Below are 21,339 nucleotides of genomic sequence, written 5' to 3'. Positions count from 1 at the left end.
ACACACACACACACACACACACACACACACACACGTATATATAATAAGAAATTAATGAAAATTAATGAATTTTTCCTCTTCATGTTTTTATAATTAAAGAAATGTAAACACTGAAACAGACTGCACAATAAATATGGATACATTACAAATTCTGTAGCTAAATTACGCAAAGTAATCACTCCATGAATAAAATTAAAATGATAAAGAATGGTGCTTTATTCTCCTTCTTATCCATTTTTTAAGTAAAACCCAGACATTTGGATCTGCTTCACTCCAATACTGATATTGCGTTTATTGTTGAGAAAACAAGTGTACTTGATTTGATCTATATCTGTGTTTGGCAAGATTTAGGTGCTACTCCTTGACTCAGGAATAAGTATCTGTAGAGAAGAGGAAATTATAATATCAACATTCATGTCCACACGGGTGCTGAATGAATGCAGCGGCATTAGTGGGACCAGTTGAGACCAGTCGGACTCCCCCTGCACTGCAGGCTTCATTGAAAAGATTGGATATGAGGAGAGGAGCGAGCCTCCGTCTGCCTGAAATGCACTCATTTTGGAGCTACAGGCAGGCCCATAAGTTTTTGGACAGTTATACTTTTTGTGTGTGTTTGTTTTTGTAATTTTGCATCTGCATTCGTGGATTTTTATAGAATAGAAAAATATGGTCGATGTAAGTTTTATCACACTAAAGCATTTATGAAATGTGAGTAAGCAGACTAACCATGTATGAATAGCTCTGTCTCCCAAGCCTAGTCACAGTTAATAAGGTGGGATGCCTTTCTGCCACAGTCTTTTTTCTCTGTCAGTAGTGACGGGAGAATTCATTTACTTATATAAAATAATAATATACTAGGATAATACTCCATTAAGAGTAAGACACCTGGTGGTACTTGCTGAGCATTGAGTCTGACTTGGGTTAATGAGCTCTCAATTATAGACTACTCTCTCCACACAAGTACAAACTGCTGCACAGATCTGCTGTGGGAGAAGTATTGCAAAAGTCGGGTGTAAAGAAACAGCCAATTTAAAAGCTGAGTGATGTGAAACTGATGACTTGTGTGTAAATTCAGTGATTTGAGCAAGACGTCAAGACTTTTCAACCATTAATATCTCCTACGCTTGCAGATTTATTACACACACACAGATGTGATAAAACAGTTCCTTAAGTCTCTTGAAAGCCTTCTGAGCAGATTCATGCCAGCTGATTGGAAACTTTGGAGAGGTGAGAGTGGTTTCCTGCTTGGTCTGGGTGAGTTAGTGTTTTTCCGTAGTGCCTGGCGCTGCTCCTCTGGGTCATCATCACTCCTCCCAGGGCTTCCAGCTGGAGCTGATTAGACCGGCAGTACTTAAGACCAGCGCTTACAACTAACCCTTGCCAGAATGTCTGCTAACCTATGTTAGTTTGCAGCTACTTGTATCCTGTGTTAATCATAGTGCCATAGTACCTTCTCTTGTCTTCTCTGTCAGTTTATGGACATACTCTCTCCATCTTACCATAATTTCTCCAACCTGGATGCTGGTCACTTCTGCTCCATCAAAGCCAGTAATATCTCACTGAATGATATCCATCCACACCTGCCTGCCCCCCTTTCACTGCTTGGAACCTCAGGATCAATCCTCACTGGACCCACCAAGACCACAACCACTCCAACCAAGACCTTCCCCTCCAGCTCACTCTACCTGCAAATAGGTAAGACTTTAGACATTTCACCTGGACTTTGCTCGCACTTCTCAGAACCACCTTGACTCTCTTTTCGCTCTGTTTCAGTGCCCCAGTCAGCCAACTCTTGAGCCACAGTTTCTCTGCCAAGTCCGTTTTCTCATTGCTGGCAACTGAGCCCTGACATTAGTGGCAGTACAATCTTATTGTGTTTACGGATGAGCTTACGGTAGAAATTGGCAAGGCCAAGGAAACACTGAAAATGTTTTCTGGTAGCTGGTTCAGGGCAAGTCCATAACTCCCTGGACTCTGGCTGGGGTCTGTGCTAATTTGATCATTTGACGACACAGCCAAGGGACAAGATAGAGTAAGGATTAAAATTTAAACTTCTCACTTTTCACATACAATTTGTTCTCCAGTAAGTGATGGAAAACCTGACGAATGACAGACTGACTCTCAGAGAGGTTCCTGGAAAAGATCCAGATCTTTTCAAGAAAGGTAAACACAAACTAGTTCAGAAAGTCTCAGATGATGTCATTTACCAATATCAGAGTTGTTGGTGCGTCAGAATGGCATTACTAAGTATTCAAAATGAGCAAGTTGGGTTTTGAATGTTGTTTTCTATCCATCTCCTTGACTGATATGAACAAGATTACAAGTATTGCATAAATCCACTTTAAAAAAAAAACAAAAAACAAAAACAAAAAAACAAACAGAGAAAAACAGATGTAATGGGTATTTATTTTTAACAGTAATGTTGTTCAAACCTCGAAATATCAATGCAACAGCAAAGGGACCTGTCTGTTGTTGTTGTAGCTGTTAGAACTGATGTCTGAAAGCCAACAAAGATGCCCAACGGATTTACTTTGCCAAGTGGATCATCACGGCCTTGCTTTTTTGGTCCATTTGATCAACCTTTGTTGTTATTATTTATTTCATTTTATTTTCAGTTGTTACAGACATGGCTGGGGGATAGGAAAGAGAGAAAGAAAGATGAAGGGGGACAGTGAGAAAGGACACTTAAAAAGGAAACAAATCTCCCAGATCACCTGTTGAGAGAAAAAGCAAAAACGAGGGCGACATAATAAACACAGCACCATCGCATTAATCTAGCTAACAGTAAATACTAAATATTGAATGTTGTTGTGCAGCACGCAGGACTGACAACGATTGCTGTGACTTAAATAGTCACAGCAATCGTTGCTTGAACCAGAAGAAGAGCTTTTGTTCCACGTGAGGATTGTGGTTGCTTAATGAAGGGTGTCCTAATACCAGGGGCTTCAAAGAGATGCATCTCAATATGTTTGGAGTGGTTGGCTGATAATGAGAGCTACCACTTCTGTAGGATGGGTGATATCTGGAATGTAGATACTAATGTGGATAAGTGAAGTGTTTCTGGCAGCTCCCCCAAAGGAATATTGAGCTTGATGGCTTTGGTTTGAGCCCCAAAATGTGTTTGTCTTTGGAATCTATGAGTGCTCAAAGTGAATGGGAAACTATCTGAGAGGTGAATTTAGCGCTGAGCAGAAGTCTATGTAGGGATGCTTGATTAATTTTGCCTGCCGTTATCCCTACTATGACTGCTGGATGTTGGTTAACCGCAAAGAACAGGTGTCAATAAAATGTCCTTTTGTGCGACAATAGAAACTCACCAGCTGTGATCCCTTCCTCTCTCTCATGGAGGGATACAGATTCTTCTCCCTGCCTGCTTCCTTAGCCAGTCAGCAACTGTTACTTTGACAAAAGGTGATGAGTTTATGTGATGCTGTGTCACAAGTTCAAGCCTTTGTTAAACACACTAATGAATTTTTTCAGGAAGGCTATCTTTAACTATGCCCCAATTCAGGGGCTACTACCTTCGAAGGCTGCAATTGAAGGCCGATTATGTCACAGCCAGGTGCTGAAGGCTGTCCCAATTCGAAGGCTGCTCCAAATGCGGCCGACAAACGCTCCTTCATTTCCCCGAATTTGAAGGATAGGTCGGATGTATCGAAGGAAACGCCATGATTCCCAGAAATAGTCTCTCACCGGTGGTACAGCTCCGATTTCTGACTCTCTTCCTCTTTTTGCCCTAAAAACAAACACATTAGAATCTTCACGAGCTGATACAAACTCTCCGATGTGAATGTTTCATCATTCAGTGCAGTCACAGGCACATGTATGAATGCTGGCACTTTGGACATACGTAGTTGTCTTTGGTGGACCGCTGTGGATGCTCGTTTGTGTGACGCCATCTTTCTGTCTCCGCCCGATCGAAATATTTCGCCTGCTCATCTTTTGAGAGCAACTTCCACTGTGGACAGAAGAGCACAGGAACACACTGTCAGCATATACAAATGCACAGCTACACTGTTACTACACATTACTACAGGACAGCTGGTACACATGCATAAACACGAGCACAAAACACGAACAGATCCATAAATGTATGTAGAGTTAGTTACACACTTACTCTCGCTCCCGCAACTGCATTCACAGCTGCACTCCCACTCATGTTCAATTCAGCCACCACCTTTGGCCTCTGCTCTTTCAGATAGACCATGAAGGCATTTGGTGGCTTCTTAATAGAAGGGCGTCCGTCATCCTGATGGGATTGACGCGGTTGTTTTCTACAGGGATAAAACACAGAGTAAGAGCACATGTCAACACTGTGAGAAACCTGCAGGACGGTGAGAAAAAGCAGCACAGCAAACTTACCTTGGAGTGGACCTGGTGGGTGGAGGAGCAAGAACAGTGTCTGGTGGTGCTTTGGGGATCACATTTACAGGCCACTGATACAGTAGCTTCTGTGGAGGGAGGGAGAAGGTTAAAACCCCACGATACTGACACTTAGTCCAGCACTTCAGAGGCTAATAATGATAAGCGCCACAGAAACATGTACGTGTGGACAAATTCAAACTTTGGTAATTTAATCTTCACCAGATTCAAAGAAGATTGCATGAACAACACAAAGTGATCAGTGGGAGGAGAACATGTGCATAAAACTACATTTATACATAGCTTCACTTTGCGCTCCTCACTTATTTTTGGAATTATAATTACAGGCAGTGATTAAGTTTACTGATCAGCAAAGCTTCACACCACAGTTATACAAAGGTAAAATACAAGGAAGGTGGCAGCAGAAAAACAATTTTTCTTTCATCTGACCTGAAGTATCTGACAGTTTTAAGCACCTTTATCAGTAAACACCTGCCACCACCTCTGGCTGTCTCACCTGGCCATCAGTTCCTGGCTGAGTGAGGAGGTGAGCTTCCACCGGGATAATGGGAGTGACCATCAATGGAGCTTGCTCCTGAAACAGAGATGGAGCTGATCCCAGGAAAGATTCTCCAGTATGATTCATTGCTGCTAGCTGAGGGGAGGCGGATGGTCCAGCAGGAACAGGAGGAGGAGGTGGAGGGTTGGGTGTTTGCTGTTGTATTTCATACCTGGTGTCCATTTTCGTGACACAGGGCTTATGTGGCGTTTTTTATTTGAACTCGGCCAGAAGAAAGACACTGATTCTGTCTGGGATCCTGTGGCACACATACATAGGAGGTTTTGATTCTGTTAGACAGAGACTGACACCTTACATAATACACAACTAAACCCAGGACAACTATTGTGTGACTTACCAGTTAAAATCAGTATCAAATGTAAATATTATATTGATTTTATTAAAAATTCAACAACCTTTAAATGTGTTGTATTTGTAAACTAATTGAAACCAAACTGAAAAATGTAAAAACATTCAAACCAATGAATACACAAAACTATCAACTATTGCAGCTATCATTAAATGTCTGCATGTACATATAATCACTAGTTCTTAATTTGTTATATCACACAATCAGATTTTAAAGTGTACTTTTTCTGATAGTACTACTGCACTTTTTGTTCAGACTTTTACATGTTGTGAATTACTTAGTTCACTGTTCACTCATCCACAGTCATCATCATGGCTGGATTTCCCTCTTGAGGGTCCCCAGGGCAGTTTTTCTGAGCCTCCCACTCATGGGGCTATTATGGTAGAAAAAGCATTTGTGCATGATTTCACTGTTTTCTGCTAATCCAAATGTTTGTATCAGAAAGCCTGGTTATACTTTGACAGTGATATGCCCTCCTCTTTGACAGTGTTTTTTTAATTTGGTTAGATATGTTGAAGTTGTTTTTTTTCATCGTGGTGTTGTTGAGCTGAGACAAAACAACCAAAACTATGTTTATCCAAAAACCTATGGACTGAAATATATTTTGAAAATGAATGCATTGCAGGCACACAGAGTCTTGTTCCCCATCATCATATCTGATCTTTTCAGGCAAACCTAACTGGTCTCAACTCGCCCCAGAGGCGAAACTACAAAAACGTTTGTCCAACAAATTATGGACGCAGCTGTCTCTGTTGTAGATCCCTGAGGTGGAGTTTTGTTTTTCTGCTTATGTGGCCTATTGTGAAATATTTTGAAGTCAAATGGACTCTTGGGTGGAACCACAGATTGCTTATAGACGTTACAAAACACATTCAGTCTCCACCAGAGATTTTTCTTTTAGAAAAAGTAACAACACATGCAATCTTATTTCTATAAAATAGTGAAATAGAATTATTAACAGAAACAGAAATACTGAAGTGAAAAACAGAGTGGCACTGATGGTATGACTCATGGTATACGTAAACGCTTCTGTGGAAGAGACGCTAGTCACGGATGATTAGACACATGTGAACACGATGGCTCCTTTCTCACAGAAAAGGATCACAAAACAACGATTCTTCAGCAGAAACATTATTTAGCTTCAGTTTGCTCAGTGCCAGAAGCTTGCGGGCTATTCTCAGTAAAGTCCTTGTATTGATTGTGTGAAACAAATAGAGATCATAAGTTTTCCTGTTTTTGTACCATTTGAGGTACTGTGCAAAGATCTTGTGCCAACCCTAATATCTGTATATATTTTATTTCCAAGTAGCCAAACTTCCTTGTCATTTTTAAAGTGTTCTTGAGCATTAGTTCTCCAGGCTTTCTGAAGGTCTTTATTTTGACACTAGCTGCCTTTTCACTCATTTTCAGTCCAGTTGTACCTGACTATTTTCAAGTAGCATGCCTAAAATCCCCACAGCAGATAAGCAGTGTCTGAAAGTCATCTTCATCTAAAAAGATCTATCTGACCTGAAACAGTTGACCTGTTGTTCAATGGTAACTCATCAGAAATGATCTCAGTGAAGTGTATAGCAGTCAAAACAAGATTCTTAAGGTATCTTAAGGCTGAGGTATTCCAGATTACACAAGAACTGGATTGAAATCAGTTGTGAATTAACGTGGGATTTTTGGTTCGTCAGTATGTATGGAGGAGGTCAGGAGAGAGGTACAACAGTGAGTATCTACAGCCAAGAGCAGTCAGATTTTTTTTATCTATCATACAATGCCATCTGAAAAGCATCTAGGTGGCCAAAGTGTTGTTTTTGAGTATGACAATGATCCCAAACTCACTGCCAATGCTGTAAAAGCAAATCACAGCGCAAGACTGGATAACCCAGAACTGCAGATAATAGAGCTGTCTATATCTGCAAGAATGAAAAGCTTCCAAAATTTTTAGTACTGATTTATAGACAATAATAATAATAATAATAATAATAATAATAATAATAATAATAATAATAATAATAATAATAATAATAATAATAATAATAATAATAAGCATTTAATGAGAAATCGGTTTGGCCTGAAGAGCAAAACAAAACAAGAAAAGACGCTCACTGTTAAACACATTAATGCACGCCTTTTAAGCACTGCTTCTGGTAAAGTCTTAAATCAGGGGTGTGAAACATCAGCATTTTGCTTCTTGTTGATTCAAACCACCTGTATCTTTTGTGTTGTGTCAGGAAGGGTCAAACTCTGCCACATCAAACATGCAAAGCTACCTGCTGCGGAGGCAAGAAACCAGCTGAAGGTAGGTTTTTCAAACAACCTCCTGAGATATAAAAATAATTTTCCTGCACATTTCCATTCATTCTCTGCCTCTCTACCATAGGGTCCAAAGCGGGTACACCATGGACAGATCACTGATCTGACGCAGGGCTAACACAGAGAGACAGACAACAATTCACACTGACAATTTAGAATCACCAGTTAACCCAACGCCACTAACTGCCTGTCCTTGGACTTGGGAGGATGCCAGAGTACCCAGAGGGAAACCACAAAAAAAAAATAAAACAGGGAAATTTGCCCAGAATGGTCCCAGTTGAACTCTTTGTTGCTGTGAGGCAACAGCACTAACAACTGCACCACCATATTACCCAAACAGTTCTGGTTTTGTATTTTATTAAGAAATAAGTAAGACGAAGAAGAAGACTTCTGCAAAAGTTCTATGCAGGGGCCCGATTGAGCCTTCTGGCTGGCTAAAATGATACATGAAAAATATTTTTTAGCGACTACTGACGAAATTGACAGATGCTTTTTGTTTTGTAAGGAATTTTAAAAAGACTTATTTATTGAAGACACCGATGGTTTTTAGCCACAGCTACACCTGTTGGTCTTCAAGGTTTTTGGGCCAAACAGTCTCAAACACGAGGCTCACACGGTTGAGCACATCTATTTTAACCCCAAAACACAACCCATTCCCCCAATTCAATGCTGAAAACTCTACTAGGTGGTGATGTGGTGGGTGTATGCACTGTTGTGTATATTGGGAAGCAAGTGGGTGCAATGCAGACTTTCTTGTCCCCATAAGGATGAAGCCTTCTCAGCAGCACCATGAGGTTTGCAGGGGTTTGATTCTTGACTCGTGGCTGTAAAATCTGATAAGACATTTACTTTTCTTCAGTCAGGCTCAAATAGAAAACCTGTGCTAACTTCATATCATGTCAAACCATAATTATGAAAATTTTACTGAACATTTATATCAGAACGCTCAAAACATGCAGCCCAACTTCTCTATGTCCATTTATATTCAATTAGATATTCATTTTCTATCATTTCATTTATTCTTGTTTGTGCTAACAGAGTCTCATTCTTCTTCTTTTCATGGGAATCGAACAGTAATTCTGTGGTATACATTTTATCCCCACGTGACTCTTGAGGTGATCTGAACAGATAAAGCTGATGGAAATCGCAAAGCCCGGCCGTCATGTTGAAACACATCACCGTCGCATTTCTAACGATGAGAAGAGAAACTGTGGTCTTTTTAAAGTAGGCCAAGAACCCACAGCAGCTGACTGATAACCAAGGCAGCATGACCCTGAGGTTCATGATCAGTGTTTCACCACAAACAGTGGCTCAAGCTCCAGCTATAGTGGACACAGCAGACACGCAGCAGTTTCACACTTGGATCATTTAATGCGGTAGCTCGGTGACAGCTTTCTTCTCTTGGCAGAGCTCACGCCACCTGTTTTTTTCTTTTCTTCCTTTTTTCCTTCCTTAAAGTTTGTTCAGCTTCCCCCTTCACTCTGTTGAGCTGCATACCTAACCACCAAGAATGCCATGAGGCGTGTGGCTACAAGCACACAGCTGATTGCATCACATCTCAGAGCGTCTGAGGGTGTGCGAGTGAGACAGAGAATCGTTTTTCTTCTTCTTCTATTTAACGTTAAGTCATATCAGGAAGTGCGATGCTGTGACAGTACAGAAGGAAGCGGGCGCACAATGGCACTATGTCTGTCTCTTGGATTGGTAACATGAGCACCCCGAGGGTGAAGGTCCCCCTGCTCCTGCTGCTGCTGCTGACCACTGTGCTGCCTGGGACAGGTAGGACCGGGGACATTAGTTTCTTTACTTTCAAACAAAGCAGTGCTCTCCGCTTTCCTGCCTCCTCCCCGCTTTTGCCTTTTGTGCGCTTCAGTTTTTCTTTTGGGGCACTCTGAGAACGTCTTTTTGACTGAAAATCAAAGGCTCCTATTGCTCACGCTTTCAAAATCAAAAAAACTTCTCCTATAGTTAAAATGTAACAAGCAGAAATTGACAGTATAGGGCTAGAAGAGTCACAGGTTTGACTGTGAGATGAGCGCCATGTGTAGAAATCAGTTACCTGTCTTTATAGTTTTATAAGTCTATAACAAGGTCAGCCAAAGCTGCCTCTTACAGGCGTCACAGTCTACAGTTAGTACACTCTGAAAAGGACAGTTTCAACACAACATTATTGTTTTTTACTGAGTGGCAAACTTGCTTTAAACCAGTTGCTCAACATCATCACCTCCTAGTCCTCGGTTTTGCAACAGTTTTGATTTTTTTTGCAATCATTTGGACTAAACTAGACGGAAGTGCTGAGTTCCTGTGCGATCTGACTCGGGTTCGCTGTTTTTCACAATGTTGCCAATGAACTCAAGCAGAAGTAACAGTCTTCAGCCCCAGGTGTGTTTCACTTTTGCTATGAAATGCTGCAGATGCTTTACTTTCAAGTGTTCGCCGTCCAATTTCAATGACATAACAGCTCCCCAACACAAAGTAACGAGCTGTGTCCAAATACAGGGTTTGGCCAAGAAGAAATGGAACAAAGCGGGTCAGGGAATGACACAGTAACCACAGGTGAGGTGTAAATAATATGCTGCAAAAGTATGTGGACATGTTTTTTCTGTCAGTGCTCTGAGAAACAGATGTCTTAGTTTGTCTCAATCTTGATATCTTGATATCTCTAACTGAAGGCCTGAAGTTAAAAAAGAGATACTTGCTCATAAGATCACCATAGAGAGTAACCTGCGCGCATATATGTATAACCTTTGCCTTGAATTCCCTTTATTGAAACAATATCTTATAATAATATAATTAAAATTTACTTCAATTTATGTGTCTTTTAAGCATTTATTTGATGCATCAGTTTACAGCAGAACTTAACACCAATGTATTTATATACATTGGTGTGGATTTTAATCTTTTTTTCTGTCGTACTGGAGTTCCTGAGTGCACTTACACTGAAATTTTGGACAAAAATGAGGAGAGCCCTCCCCTCTCCTCCAGATCCTTAAAGAATCACTTCTCCTCAGGTCTGCACTGAGCCTGTGGGCTGGGCTGTAAATTAAGCATTTACAAGTCTGAACTTGCAAAGAGGGGAAAGAAATCCCACCATGTGACGGTGTTTCAGTATTAATCAGCCCACTCAGCTGCAGTTCTGCAGACGCTGTCACCCACTTCAACACGTTCTCTTGGATAAACATCCAACAGTGAGCATGACTTCACCACCAAACGTCAGGTGCCCACCTCGCTGAATGGGGGAAAATCCCAGAGTCTCCAACACTGTGGCGAACGTCTGCAAAATATGAATTTTTTTTTAAAATCGCAAGTATTTATGACTTTTTCCTCTAATGTGTTACAAGTGTTTTGTTTTTTCTGCGATGTTCACTCAGAGACTCATGCGTGCCTCTACTTATCAATACAGCCATTTTATTGCTTTTTTCTGCCACTAAGGTGTATTAAAGTAGCTTTTACTTTCCTGTACTTATTTTAAAGCTGTAGTGACTAATTTTTAGATCAGCGTTTCCCACGAAAGAGACAACACAACACGCTTTAATGTCTCATGACCCATGCAGCCAGCGATTCTTACAAAATTTCAGAGTATTAGCGTCCCTGCCCTCAAATACTCTGAATCATTTCAGAATGTACAACACTAATCGAAAGCATGACATGAATCATTCAGTGACTGTAAAGGAGGAAGGAGAGGGGCTTATGCTTTTCAAATTAACACAGAATTGTATTCTTTTTCTTTTCATTTCGTTTCTTTTTTAAAATTTATTTCTGCTGTTTATGGTTTTAGCTCTGATAAATGTATTTTCTCTGGGAGTCTGCCTAATTTAAATATATTTGTTTTTACTTTGAGAGTGCTTTTCAGTTACTTGTGCAGGCGTTGCCTACACATTAACTAAAATTACTAAGAATTTAAGCATCTTTGGACTTCATCAATGTTAATTTTGTAAGGGAGCTTATGGAACAATTTTTTTTTTTTAATTTCCTGCCCAATATAAACTTAAAATCATCACAAACCTCCAAGTGAATGTGTCACATCATAAAAAACAGCTTCAGGAAATGGTATGGAACCTCGTTCTTCTTCTTTCCTCTCCCCGCAGTCGCCTCGCATTTATCTTGTGACCCTTTGAACGATGCCTGAACCCTAGTTCAACTCTAGCGACGACAACAATAACACTATTTTTTTTTAACACATCCTCGGGTTTCTGCAAAGAGAGAAATTTTACTTACGTTTTGTTGCTAAAAATGAAAGCGGGCCTCGTATTGGGGTAATTGTGTTGCTTTTACTTAAGCAGTAATCTGGATATTGGATATTTTTAGCTTTACGATATTAGGTTTTTCTTTGTTGCTCTGTTTCTTTCATATTACAATAAAAAAAAAACTGTTATGATGTTACTACAGCATCTTTTTTGTATTTGGTTTTCAATTTAGATGCTTAGCAACCACACTTTTTGGATATCTACATACTTTTGTCCAGGAGTATGAACACATCTGCTCTTTCTGTTGTTCCCAGTTGTTACTGACACCAGTATAGTCATCAATCAGACCAGTTCAAATGGGACTCTGTACGGTGGGTCCACAGCAGCTTTTATTTTACATGAAATCATTTTCCCCCCATCATTACATGTGAATGATGCTTTGCTTTGTTTTTTATCATCATTTGTTCTGTTTTTGCTCCCTTTTCATTTTGGATGAAACCATCTCACAATTTCTGGTTGTTTCTACTCGGGGTTCATGCAGAAGGCAGTGCCTCCGGTAGTGGTATGTATAACTGACTGCTTCTTTTACCACATGAGTAATGATTGCATTAATTATCACCTGTGCAACTGTAGTAGTCACTGGGCTGAATTGAATGTAATGTCAGTAATGCCCCATGGTTTTAATTCCTGTGAAAATCCCCTCTTTGCATATTTTTATGCCAGTGAACAAATTTTAAGACCGTTATGAGGCCTGGGTGAAACGAATGATTAAACTGCTGTCTTCCTTCCACAGTTGCCACATCAATAGATGAAAACTCCATGGATGAAACTGAATCATCAGGCCTGGACCCCATCATTATCATTATCCCTGCAGTGCTGGTGGTCTTAATCATCTGCATGATAGTTTGTGGCATTTTCATCAACCGCAGGTGGAACAAACAAAAGAGAAATCCAGGTATGTCAATCAGAGGAGGGAATATTTTAAAGTTTCACTTCTCTCACTTAATCCTGGTGTCACAGATTATTAGGCAGAGGACTCACTCGCAGGACTCTGAAGTTTAGAGAGAAGGTGAGGGTTTATTTACAATGTGACACCAAGTGAGGATATATACATATATACAGTGAGACAGATAACACAGGGGGTGGAGCTTCAACTTAATCCACAACTCACTCAGAAAGTCCACTCCAAAATGCTCATGCTCACTCACACACATCCACAGAAATCCAGACGGCAGGGAAGACGTGCAGGGAATCTAGAAGGCCTGTACACAGAGAAAAACAAAAAGTCCAAAAACAAACAAAAAGTGAAGGACTGGGGGTGATAGACTGAAGTATCTGAAATAATTTAGTGTTTGGTGGTTTTTAATGACTACTGCAATTCTCTTCTGCACGGTCTCCCCCAAAAATCCCTCCATAAGCTTCAACTGGTTCAGAACTCTGCTGCTCGAATTATCACCAGAACCCCCTCCTACCAGCACATCACCCCTGTTCTTCAGGAACTTCACTGGCTCCCTGTGAAATTGCGGATAATTTTCAAACTTCTTCTGCTCACCTTCAAGGCCATTCATAACCTCGCTCCTTCTTACCTTTCTGACCTGTTAACCACCACTTGTTCTGCCCGTTCACTTCGTTCTTCTTCTTCTGTCCAGCTTACTGTACCTTCCTTCCGCCTCACCACCATGGGAAGCAGAGCTTTCAGCTGCTCTGCTCCCAGGCTGTGGAACTCTCTGCCCCCTGAAATAAGAAATATTGGGAAAAAAAAAAAAAAGAAAAAGAAATATTGGTTCTCTCCCCCAGTTTAAATCCCAACTCAAAACTCATCTGTTCAAATCTGCATATTCACTGTGAATCCACTGTTTGTTCATTTTATCTTGTGCTTGTATTTTATTGTTCTTATTCTGCCATTGTTTTACTAAGTGTTTTATCCTATTGTAAAGTGTCCTTGGGTGACTTGAAAGGCGCTCATAAATAAAATGTATTATTATTATTATTCAATGTACAGATTATCTGATTTGTTTTTTTGTTTTTTTATGACTGCGGCCTTGACTGCTGCATATTCTCTGCTTGTAGACCTGAGTAAGGAAGATCCATATTTGGATGGATCCAGTACAGAGAAGGTGCCGATGTAAGTGTCACCCATGTCATTTTGCTACAACTGCTTATTGAACCTGTTAAAGAACTGATATCATCTCGATGTTCAGCGCTTTGTGAGAATAACTTCCTGCTTGTGGCTGCAGCTGAATGATACTGAGAGCTGTAAAGAAAACATATACTACCCCCTGGCTTCTGTGCAATCTTTTACTATAATACTACAAACACGTCTTTCTTTTTTATTTAAGTCCGACTTATTAAAGATTAAAAAATGTGGCTCTGAAGTCCTTTGAAATTATATTTGATGTGATGATACAAAAGAAAGAAAAAAAATATGACTCTCAGTCCTTCTTTGCGTCTTTCAGGCCGATGTTTGAAGAGGACGTGCCCTCTGTACTCGAGCTCGAAATGGAAGAGTTGGACGAGTGGATGAAAAAGGATGGTAGGTTTCACTGGATGAAGAAGAGAATTTGGAAACAAAAATACTGTGGCTAGGAATCTGATAGAAATACAGATCACAAAAGAAATACGTCGAAGTTCACTGACATCCAGGTTTTGGTGGTGTCGAGTGACTAAAAAGAAGGCACCAGGTCTTCTTTTTGTCTCTTAACCAAGAGACTCTGTCAGTTCTGAAACAACTGGCCAAGCGTCACAGGTATTTAAGCCCCAGCGAGGGAGGCTGTGCCCTTGGAGGTTGTCCTGAAGGTCACTGACATGCCATTAATCGTATGTGAGTCATGACATGAGTTAGGGTGTGGAAAAAAAGTCTTGCCACTGTCACTGGAGCTAAAGTGCCAGTAATGCTCTCAGACAAAAACTGGTTCAACCGAAAGATAAAACGCAAGCTGAGCATCATAGTGTAGTGCAGTGACAGGTGCTCAGACTTTTGCAACCACTCCACCAACGTGGAGAGCCACCCGCACAGGGAAAGACCCAGCTGGTTTGAGAGAGGCGTGAAGGAGGTGCCACAGTTTATCCAGCAGATGTCGCTGTTGTTTACATCAAGTAATCTCCAGCAGAGCTTCTTACGCTGAAGTTGCTTTATTCCACACTGACTGATCTCATGACTTTTCTTTGAATTCTTTGCATAGGTGAAACTGCAGAGGACTCTAAATGTCTGTAACTGAATTTAAGGTGAGCATACCTGTGCATATTATCAAGTTATTAACATTTACAGACTATTTTGAGAATAATTTCTCTCAATTGCAACCTCACTTAGGATTTGTTTATATATTAGATCATTAGATCTCCAAAATGTGTTTTTAAACCAAATGATGATCAAGCATGAAGAAGTGTAGAGTTTTGAGTGACATTTTCCTGCTGCCTACTAACAAAACTTCACTTAATATTGATTTTCTCATAGTACAAACACAGAGCGTTGCGCAAACAAATTACTTATAGCATGTTGCACAACAATGCTAACACAACACAGATCAACAGCTGACTCGGGCAATAAAAAGTGTTTCCAAGCCGTTTCCTCTCTGCTGCCAGCCTCTGTTTGTTGTGATGCACGAGCTGGTTTTCAGCAGAGCTGTGACTGATGAACTGTGACCCTTTCGTCACTGCACATGTTTGAAAGCGCAAACACCACTAACATCTGTTAGTGATTACAACAGGCATGCGTGGAAGTGTGGTGCAACTCAACCCTGGAATAGTCTCCTTTACTGGAAGAGCCGGGAAGGCGAGGTCAAGGTCCGCTCCGCGAAATGTTGACCAACGTCATTTACACATTGCTTTTTCCCAGGGTTTTATTTCCAAAGCTGTACAAGGGCTAGAGGTTACTTGCATTCAACTAGGAGGCACTTTGTACACACGAGGTTACACAAGAGATCTCAAAACAGAAGTAAATGTGATGTTGGTGTTGCTGCGGTTGCTCAATGCGATGCCATCTAGCGTGGCAGCTGTGCCCTGTTTGTCAGACCTGTGAATTTCCACGGTGACTCGGGCACAATGGTGGCTGGGAGTAAGAAAAGAAAGCATATGCAGTGTTGCTGAAAGCAAGTTTGTTAAAATAACCTAGAATAAGTTTAACCTTTGTGACATTCAGACGAAAACCAGTCTCATGACCAGTTTTAACCTAGTGATTAATTCGAGGATCCTGCAGGCTTCATTTATGTTGCCCATGAATGTAGATGCTTTTAGGTGCTTCAGTCAACTACAGCTTCATACCAGACCTCTTCATCAGCTTATTTACCACTCAAATATGAAGCTCTGGTTAGTGTGTAGCAAGAACGGAGGCTGTGAAAGGCATTGAGAGCAGAGCTAAACAGGAAGTTTCTGATGTTTGTGAAGCAAAACAATGAGCTGAAAAACACCAAAATGCAGATGCTTGGTTCTAAAGCGTGTGAAACCTTTATTCTACACAAGAATAGATTCATTGCCAAATATGCTCAGGAAAACAGGATGAATATCGGCCACTGCAAACGTTGCTTTCAAGTTAAGCACCTCCGCTCTGACTTTTCACACTTATGTTTTTTTTAGTCGTGTGTGGGATCATCACCTTTCCAGCTCAGCTCACGGGTAGCAGAGGAGCTGTGAAGTGAAGGTTTTATTGTTTTGTTGCTGCCAGAGTCTGAGGTTTGTGATTAGTGATCCTTCTTTGACGCTGCGTGAACCAGTGCTTACCATGTGTGCAGCGAGGCTGTGATGGACTGTACGGCACTGTGAGTCAGTGAATGTGGCACACTAGAGATGGAGTTGGGCTGAATTATGCTGTAATTTAAACCCTTTTGATCCCAAATATCAGCTGAAAAACTACCCGAATGTGTCAGTTTTACCACATCAGCTGCAAACACAGGACACTGGAGTTACATTTTAGAAGGTTGACCTTTAAGTCTGACATGTCTACCTCTTTCTCTTTCCCATGATTCCCTGTCTGCAGGTTAAAGGAGACACTGTCAACACAACGCAAGCCAGCACTGATGTTTGAACCTCCTCCACCAGCAATAATCCAGATGCAATCATTTCATTTTTATGACTAAGTACCTGTAAAAACAAACCCAGCTGAAGCCTGTGGTTTTGGCTAATTAGCGCCTCTTTTTCTAACACACTAAACATGTAGCGCTGCACAGAAAGCTGCTTTTCTTTTTATACTGTGTGTGATTCTAATGTTTTAGCCATTGTGCTGAAAAATATGCAGCCCGTGAAGTCATAAATGAAACTGTAGCTCGATGCAACAATGGCTAAAGCTCTTTTAAAGCAACCACTGGAGAGCTGGCTTGCTCGGGGGTTGTGTTTTTTTAAGCGAGTACCTCTTTTCACAGTTCTGCTTCTTTGCACAACACTTACAGCATCCCCTCCCCTGACCACTGGCATTAGTCAGTGCAGTAAGGTTTGTAACAAGCTGAGATTGTGTGGTACCACCAGGAGCATGGTTGCTGCTTTATCATTGTTTGCTGCTCGTAAACACCAACACCTGTTACGCCCATATCCACACGCTGTTTATATTGAAGAAAGTCAGGTTAAAGAACACCAAAGTAGCACCACTTACCTAAAAATTGCACATTCAAGACCACATTACATGATTTCCTATTTTCAGCTTCATGTTAGTGAAACTCAGAGTGGTTGAAGTTACATTTTCATTCATTGCACCACTTTAAAGTGGTGACATTTGTGTTCATTCAGGCCCATAAGTATTTGACACAGCTTCTCTGATTCAGCCTTTTGTCTCTTTCATAGGTTTATTTTGGTTTTTCAGCCATGGATGGCCTCCTTCACTTCACATGCAATAATATTTCTTTGGACAGTGGAAAACTACCAAATAGGCATTCAACACTTGGAATCACCTGGGTGTGAAACTGATGGCTGGTTTTCCAATTACTTTTGATCCTCTTTGGTTAAACAGCTTGAATTAAATGCTGAAAGTCTGTGCTTTAATCACATGCTATTTGTTTGATTTAAAATCTTCTCTGGTGGTTTACAGAGGCAAAGTTAGAAAAAAAATGCCATGGTCCAAATACCTATGGATCTAACTGTATATAACAGCAGATTAAAGCACAATAAGACACGTGTTTCTGTCACTGTGGGCCTACACTCCGCTTTAGCTCATACTGCCTTGAATCCACTGATGAGCCTCTCCTGTTTCCATCTACAAGCTCTGTTTGTCTGATGGACACTTGTGAAAAGCTGATGGGATTTATACCACAGGAAGGTCTGAGGGAGCGAGGCCAGACGATCCATGCAAAGCAATGAATACAAATGAGAAAGAAGTCTCTCACAGCACTTTTCCCCCTCCTGTTCTCCCTCTTTCCCATTAAATTTCCAGACAGCAGTTCTGTCTGTCACCGCACGCATAGTGTCAGCGCTGACTTAACACCGAGATTTTGACAATCAACAGCTAACAGAGTAGAAAATTACTCTTTACATGCATGTATCAAACTTACTTGGTATCAACATTATCAAGTAGCCGTTCTCTGGCTGTAATTTGATAGGGTTTCAGTTTGGGGCATCGCACCGAGGTTACGTTTTTAAGACCTGCAGAAAAAGAAGCTTTTAGTTTACTTTATATGTAGTTAAATAGCACTCTTCAAAACAGAACAGAAGCTTTCCACTGCTCCCTCATTCACAAGGGTTCGTCACAGCAAGTAGCTCTACATATTTGTTAGATTTTTTTTAATGCTGGATGCCAGATTAATGGCACCATCCCAAAGAGGTTTGTGTGTCCTCCTGTGATCAGAATGGCGAGATTTTGCTCATTAGGTGAATGTGTAAGCGCTACCCTGTAGAGGGAAGTGCTAAACAATAATTAACACAACAATTTTGAGATCCTCAGTCATGGAGGCTGAACTGCAAAGGCTCAATCACCTTTAATGATCAAACATGTGGCTGGGACCACTGACGAGGCCCTGCCACAAGGTCTCAGGCATAGGGCGAGCACATACAGACGCAGCAGCTGGTACACGTAGGCAGGAGTTTTAAAAAACAGCAATAAAACCTTAAAATGTATTCTAAAACTAACAGGTGGCCTCTGAAGGGCTGTAAGAACAAATGGGGGTCACTCCTTTAGCTAGGTGTTAAAAGCTCAGCAGCAGGATTTTGAGTTTTGTTGCCTCACACCTTTATTACAGCTTCTTCACTTATCCTAAACAATGTGCTACAGAAATCTTCTAAAGAAATCCAAATAAGCTTCTGTACACTGACTCCTAGACAGTCATTAAAGAGGTCTTTCAGTTTGCAAAAAAATTCTCAGGACGAGGTTTGATAAATGTCAAAATGATATCACTCACAAGTGTTTCGAGAGCTTGAGAAGCCAAACGACACATTTCAACTGAGTGTTTGTTATAAGGCACTTGGGCTGCTTTTGGAACTTCACTATTGGGTACTAAACGTTAATAATTCTGCTATTTTTGACCTTTGGTTGCTCTGACTTTGCTGCAGAGCTAGAATATGCTCTCCATGGCTTGCCTCTTTGCTATATTTCTGACACTTTAGTCTTATGAAACCTTCATTCTTTCTGACCCTCATATTGTTTGTTTGCTGCAGGGTTTAAATCACTTAAGGGTAATTCATGACTTTCTTACAGACATATCATTAGATTAAGCTAGTTTCACTACTACTTATGTTTGTTTACGCTTTCTCTCCAATTGGTCCTTCTTAGTTGACTTGCTAGTATATTTAAAAATAGAATGAAAGACAGAGCCTTGAACTTCCAGCCCCTCTTGTGTGGAACAGTTTGGATTCAGGACACAGACGCCTTCTCTGTTTTTAACATTAGGCTTAAAACTTTCCTTTTTGATAAAGCTTTTTATTAGAACTGGATCAGGTGACCCTGAGTCATCCCTTAGTTATGCTGCGATAGGCCTAGGCTGCTGTTCTTCTTCACTCACCTTTTTTCATGTGTTTATACACCAGTCTGCATTTAATCATTAGTTATTATTAATCTCTGGCTCTCTTTCTTCAATTGAAAAATTGAAGTAGTGTTTTTGTTTTTTAATTGGAAAATGTATCATTTAGGAAAATATTCCCAGACCTAACCTTCTCAGAAGTAAGGATTTCTTGTTCGTCCTTGTCTTCAGAGGGGTTAAAAGTACACAAATTATTTAGGTAAGTAAAAGTACAAATGCGTGTTCCAAAAAAATACTTTAGTTAGAATTTAAATACTGTTTCAACAATTCAAGTAAAAGTGAAAAGCATGTACTCAAAGTAAGAAAGTAAATCGTCTTTGAAGGGCGTTTTTGCCAGTTAGCTTTTTGTGCAAAGCTAAGAACCTCATGCTATATTCATGTGCTAATAAAAGGATATTAGAGCATAGAAATACAAACATTTTTGTTTTTTCTTTCACTTTGCTTCCACAACTAAAAATACAGTGAGAAATATTGCATTTGAAATGATCAGACACTTAAAAATCATCCCTACCTTTATGCTGGCACTAGCTTGATTCTGCCCACCGAATCTTGTTGATATCGGCACCAAAAATTCTGTCCAAATTCTATAGGCTCGTGATTTAGGCCCAAATCAGTTTGATATTTGAAATAAAAAACTTCCATTATATGAAGTGATGATCCTCTTTTGAAATGAGTAGAAAGTACAAATAGTTATTTGCACTTTTAATCATCATTGCTGAAAGCTGCAGCACAAATGAAGTTGATCATTATGCTATAATTACACTGTGATCCAGTGAAAGCTTGATGACAAAGTGAAGATGCACTTCAGACTCTGGCTTTCAGGTCGATGTGCTCCAGCAGCAGGTGTGGAATTTAATTTACTGGTGGGATCAGAGGATCAGATTATGGTTAAACTGGTTTGAATAAAACAGCAAAGTGATTCAAATCAAACATGACCCGAGCGCTTTCATCTTCTACTTGTGGCAAAGGAATCTCTCACAAAGGTGTGTATATTCGCAGATATGTGGGTGGACAGGTGCATTTATAACTTTGCTTAAAGGCATGTCTGTCACGGTGAGCAGACATATGATGTAATCCCCTCCAGGATTCACTCATAACATCATATTTCCAAAGCCCCCGTCTTCTCCAAATTTACAGGCTTTGTTGACTGAATCAGTGTCTACCCAGCAGGCACTGTTGCTGCCTGTCACACTCTATCAGCTCGATTTTCACAGACGCACCAGCATCCGTGTTTGTTTGCCTTCGAGAGTTGACAAACTGTGTGCGATGTCACAGAGCGTCATCTGTCTGTCGCAGTCGCCGCGTTCAGCCATTCTTGGGCAACGTTTGAGTGGAAAACAGGGACGAGGAAGTCTGCGAGCGTCATTAAAAGAAGACTTTCAGGTCTGATTTCGATACGTTGGAGTCGTGATGCACAATTTAATGCACATTATTTCCTCTGCGTCCCATTAAAGGTTGCTTCAGAGACATCTGCCAGGGCTGTAAATGCCTCTCTAGCTTTCTAGTTTGTGAGTGTTTGCAGTGCATAAACTATTTGCTATGCTTTATTTTTTGTGTATATCTACTTCTTTAGACCTCTAAAAATGTTTTTATTAAGACAATTCAAGAGGAAAAATGCTTCCT

General features: G+C 40.5%; 2 protein-coding genes across 5 annotated transcripts; one reads left to right on the top strand and one right to left on the bottom strand.

The window, feature by feature from the left end:
• Positions 1-9: 9 nt before the first annotated feature.
• On the bottom strand, positions 10-5,104 carry LOC308395009 (lymphoid enhancer-binding factor 1-like; the record flags this gene model as incomplete). Its single annotated transcript, XM_080879663.1, has 6 exons — positions 10-3,399; positions 3,522-3,736; positions 3,851-3,958; positions 4,118-4,274; positions 4,363-4,514; positions 4,880-5,104. 5 exons carry the CDS (start codon positions 5,102-5,104, stop codon positions 3,620-3,622), a joined length of 759 nt encoding a protein of 252 aa, XP_080735789.1. The 3' UTR covers positions 10-3,399; positions 3,522-3,619.
• A 4,013-nt stretch (positions 5,105-9,117) lies between these two features.
• Positions 9,118-17,749, top strand: tmem154 (transmembrane protein 154). 4 transcript variants are annotated; one of them, XM_080880701.1, is made up of 9 exons: positions 9,134-9,374; positions 10,095-10,151; positions 12,097-12,153; positions 12,327-12,344; positions 12,576-12,737; positions 13,853-13,907; positions 14,239-14,315; positions 14,965-15,007; positions 16,755-17,749. In XM_080880701.1, exons 1-8 carry the CDS (start codon positions 9,281-9,283, stop codon positions 14,994-14,996), a joined length of 552 nt encoding a protein of 183 aa, XP_080736827.1. In that variant the 5' UTR covers positions 9,134-9,280; the 3' UTR covers positions 14,997-15,007; positions 16,755-17,749. The 4 variants fall into 4 exon arrangements, with proteins under 4 accessions (XP_080736829.1, XP_080736828.1, XP_080736827.1 ...); XM_080880700.1 differs by having other exon boundaries at positions 9,138-9,374; positions 12,324-12,344; XM_080880703.1 differs by lacking the exon at positions 10,095-10,151 and having other exon boundaries at positions 9,118-9,374.
• The last annotated feature ends 3,590 nt before the right edge of the window (positions 17,750-21,339 follow it).

Source organism: Rhamphochromis sp. 'chilingali', assembly GCF_963969265.1.
Source record: "Rhamphochromis sp. 'chilingali' genome assembly, chromosome: 4".
Classification (NCBI taxonomy): Eukaryota; Metazoa; Chordata; class Actinopteri; order Cichliformes; family Cichlidae; genus Rhamphochromis; species Rhamphochromis sp. 'chilingali'.
The sequence above is the reverse complement of the archived record's forward strand: the minus strand, read 5'-3'. Positions and strand labels throughout refer to the sequence as shown.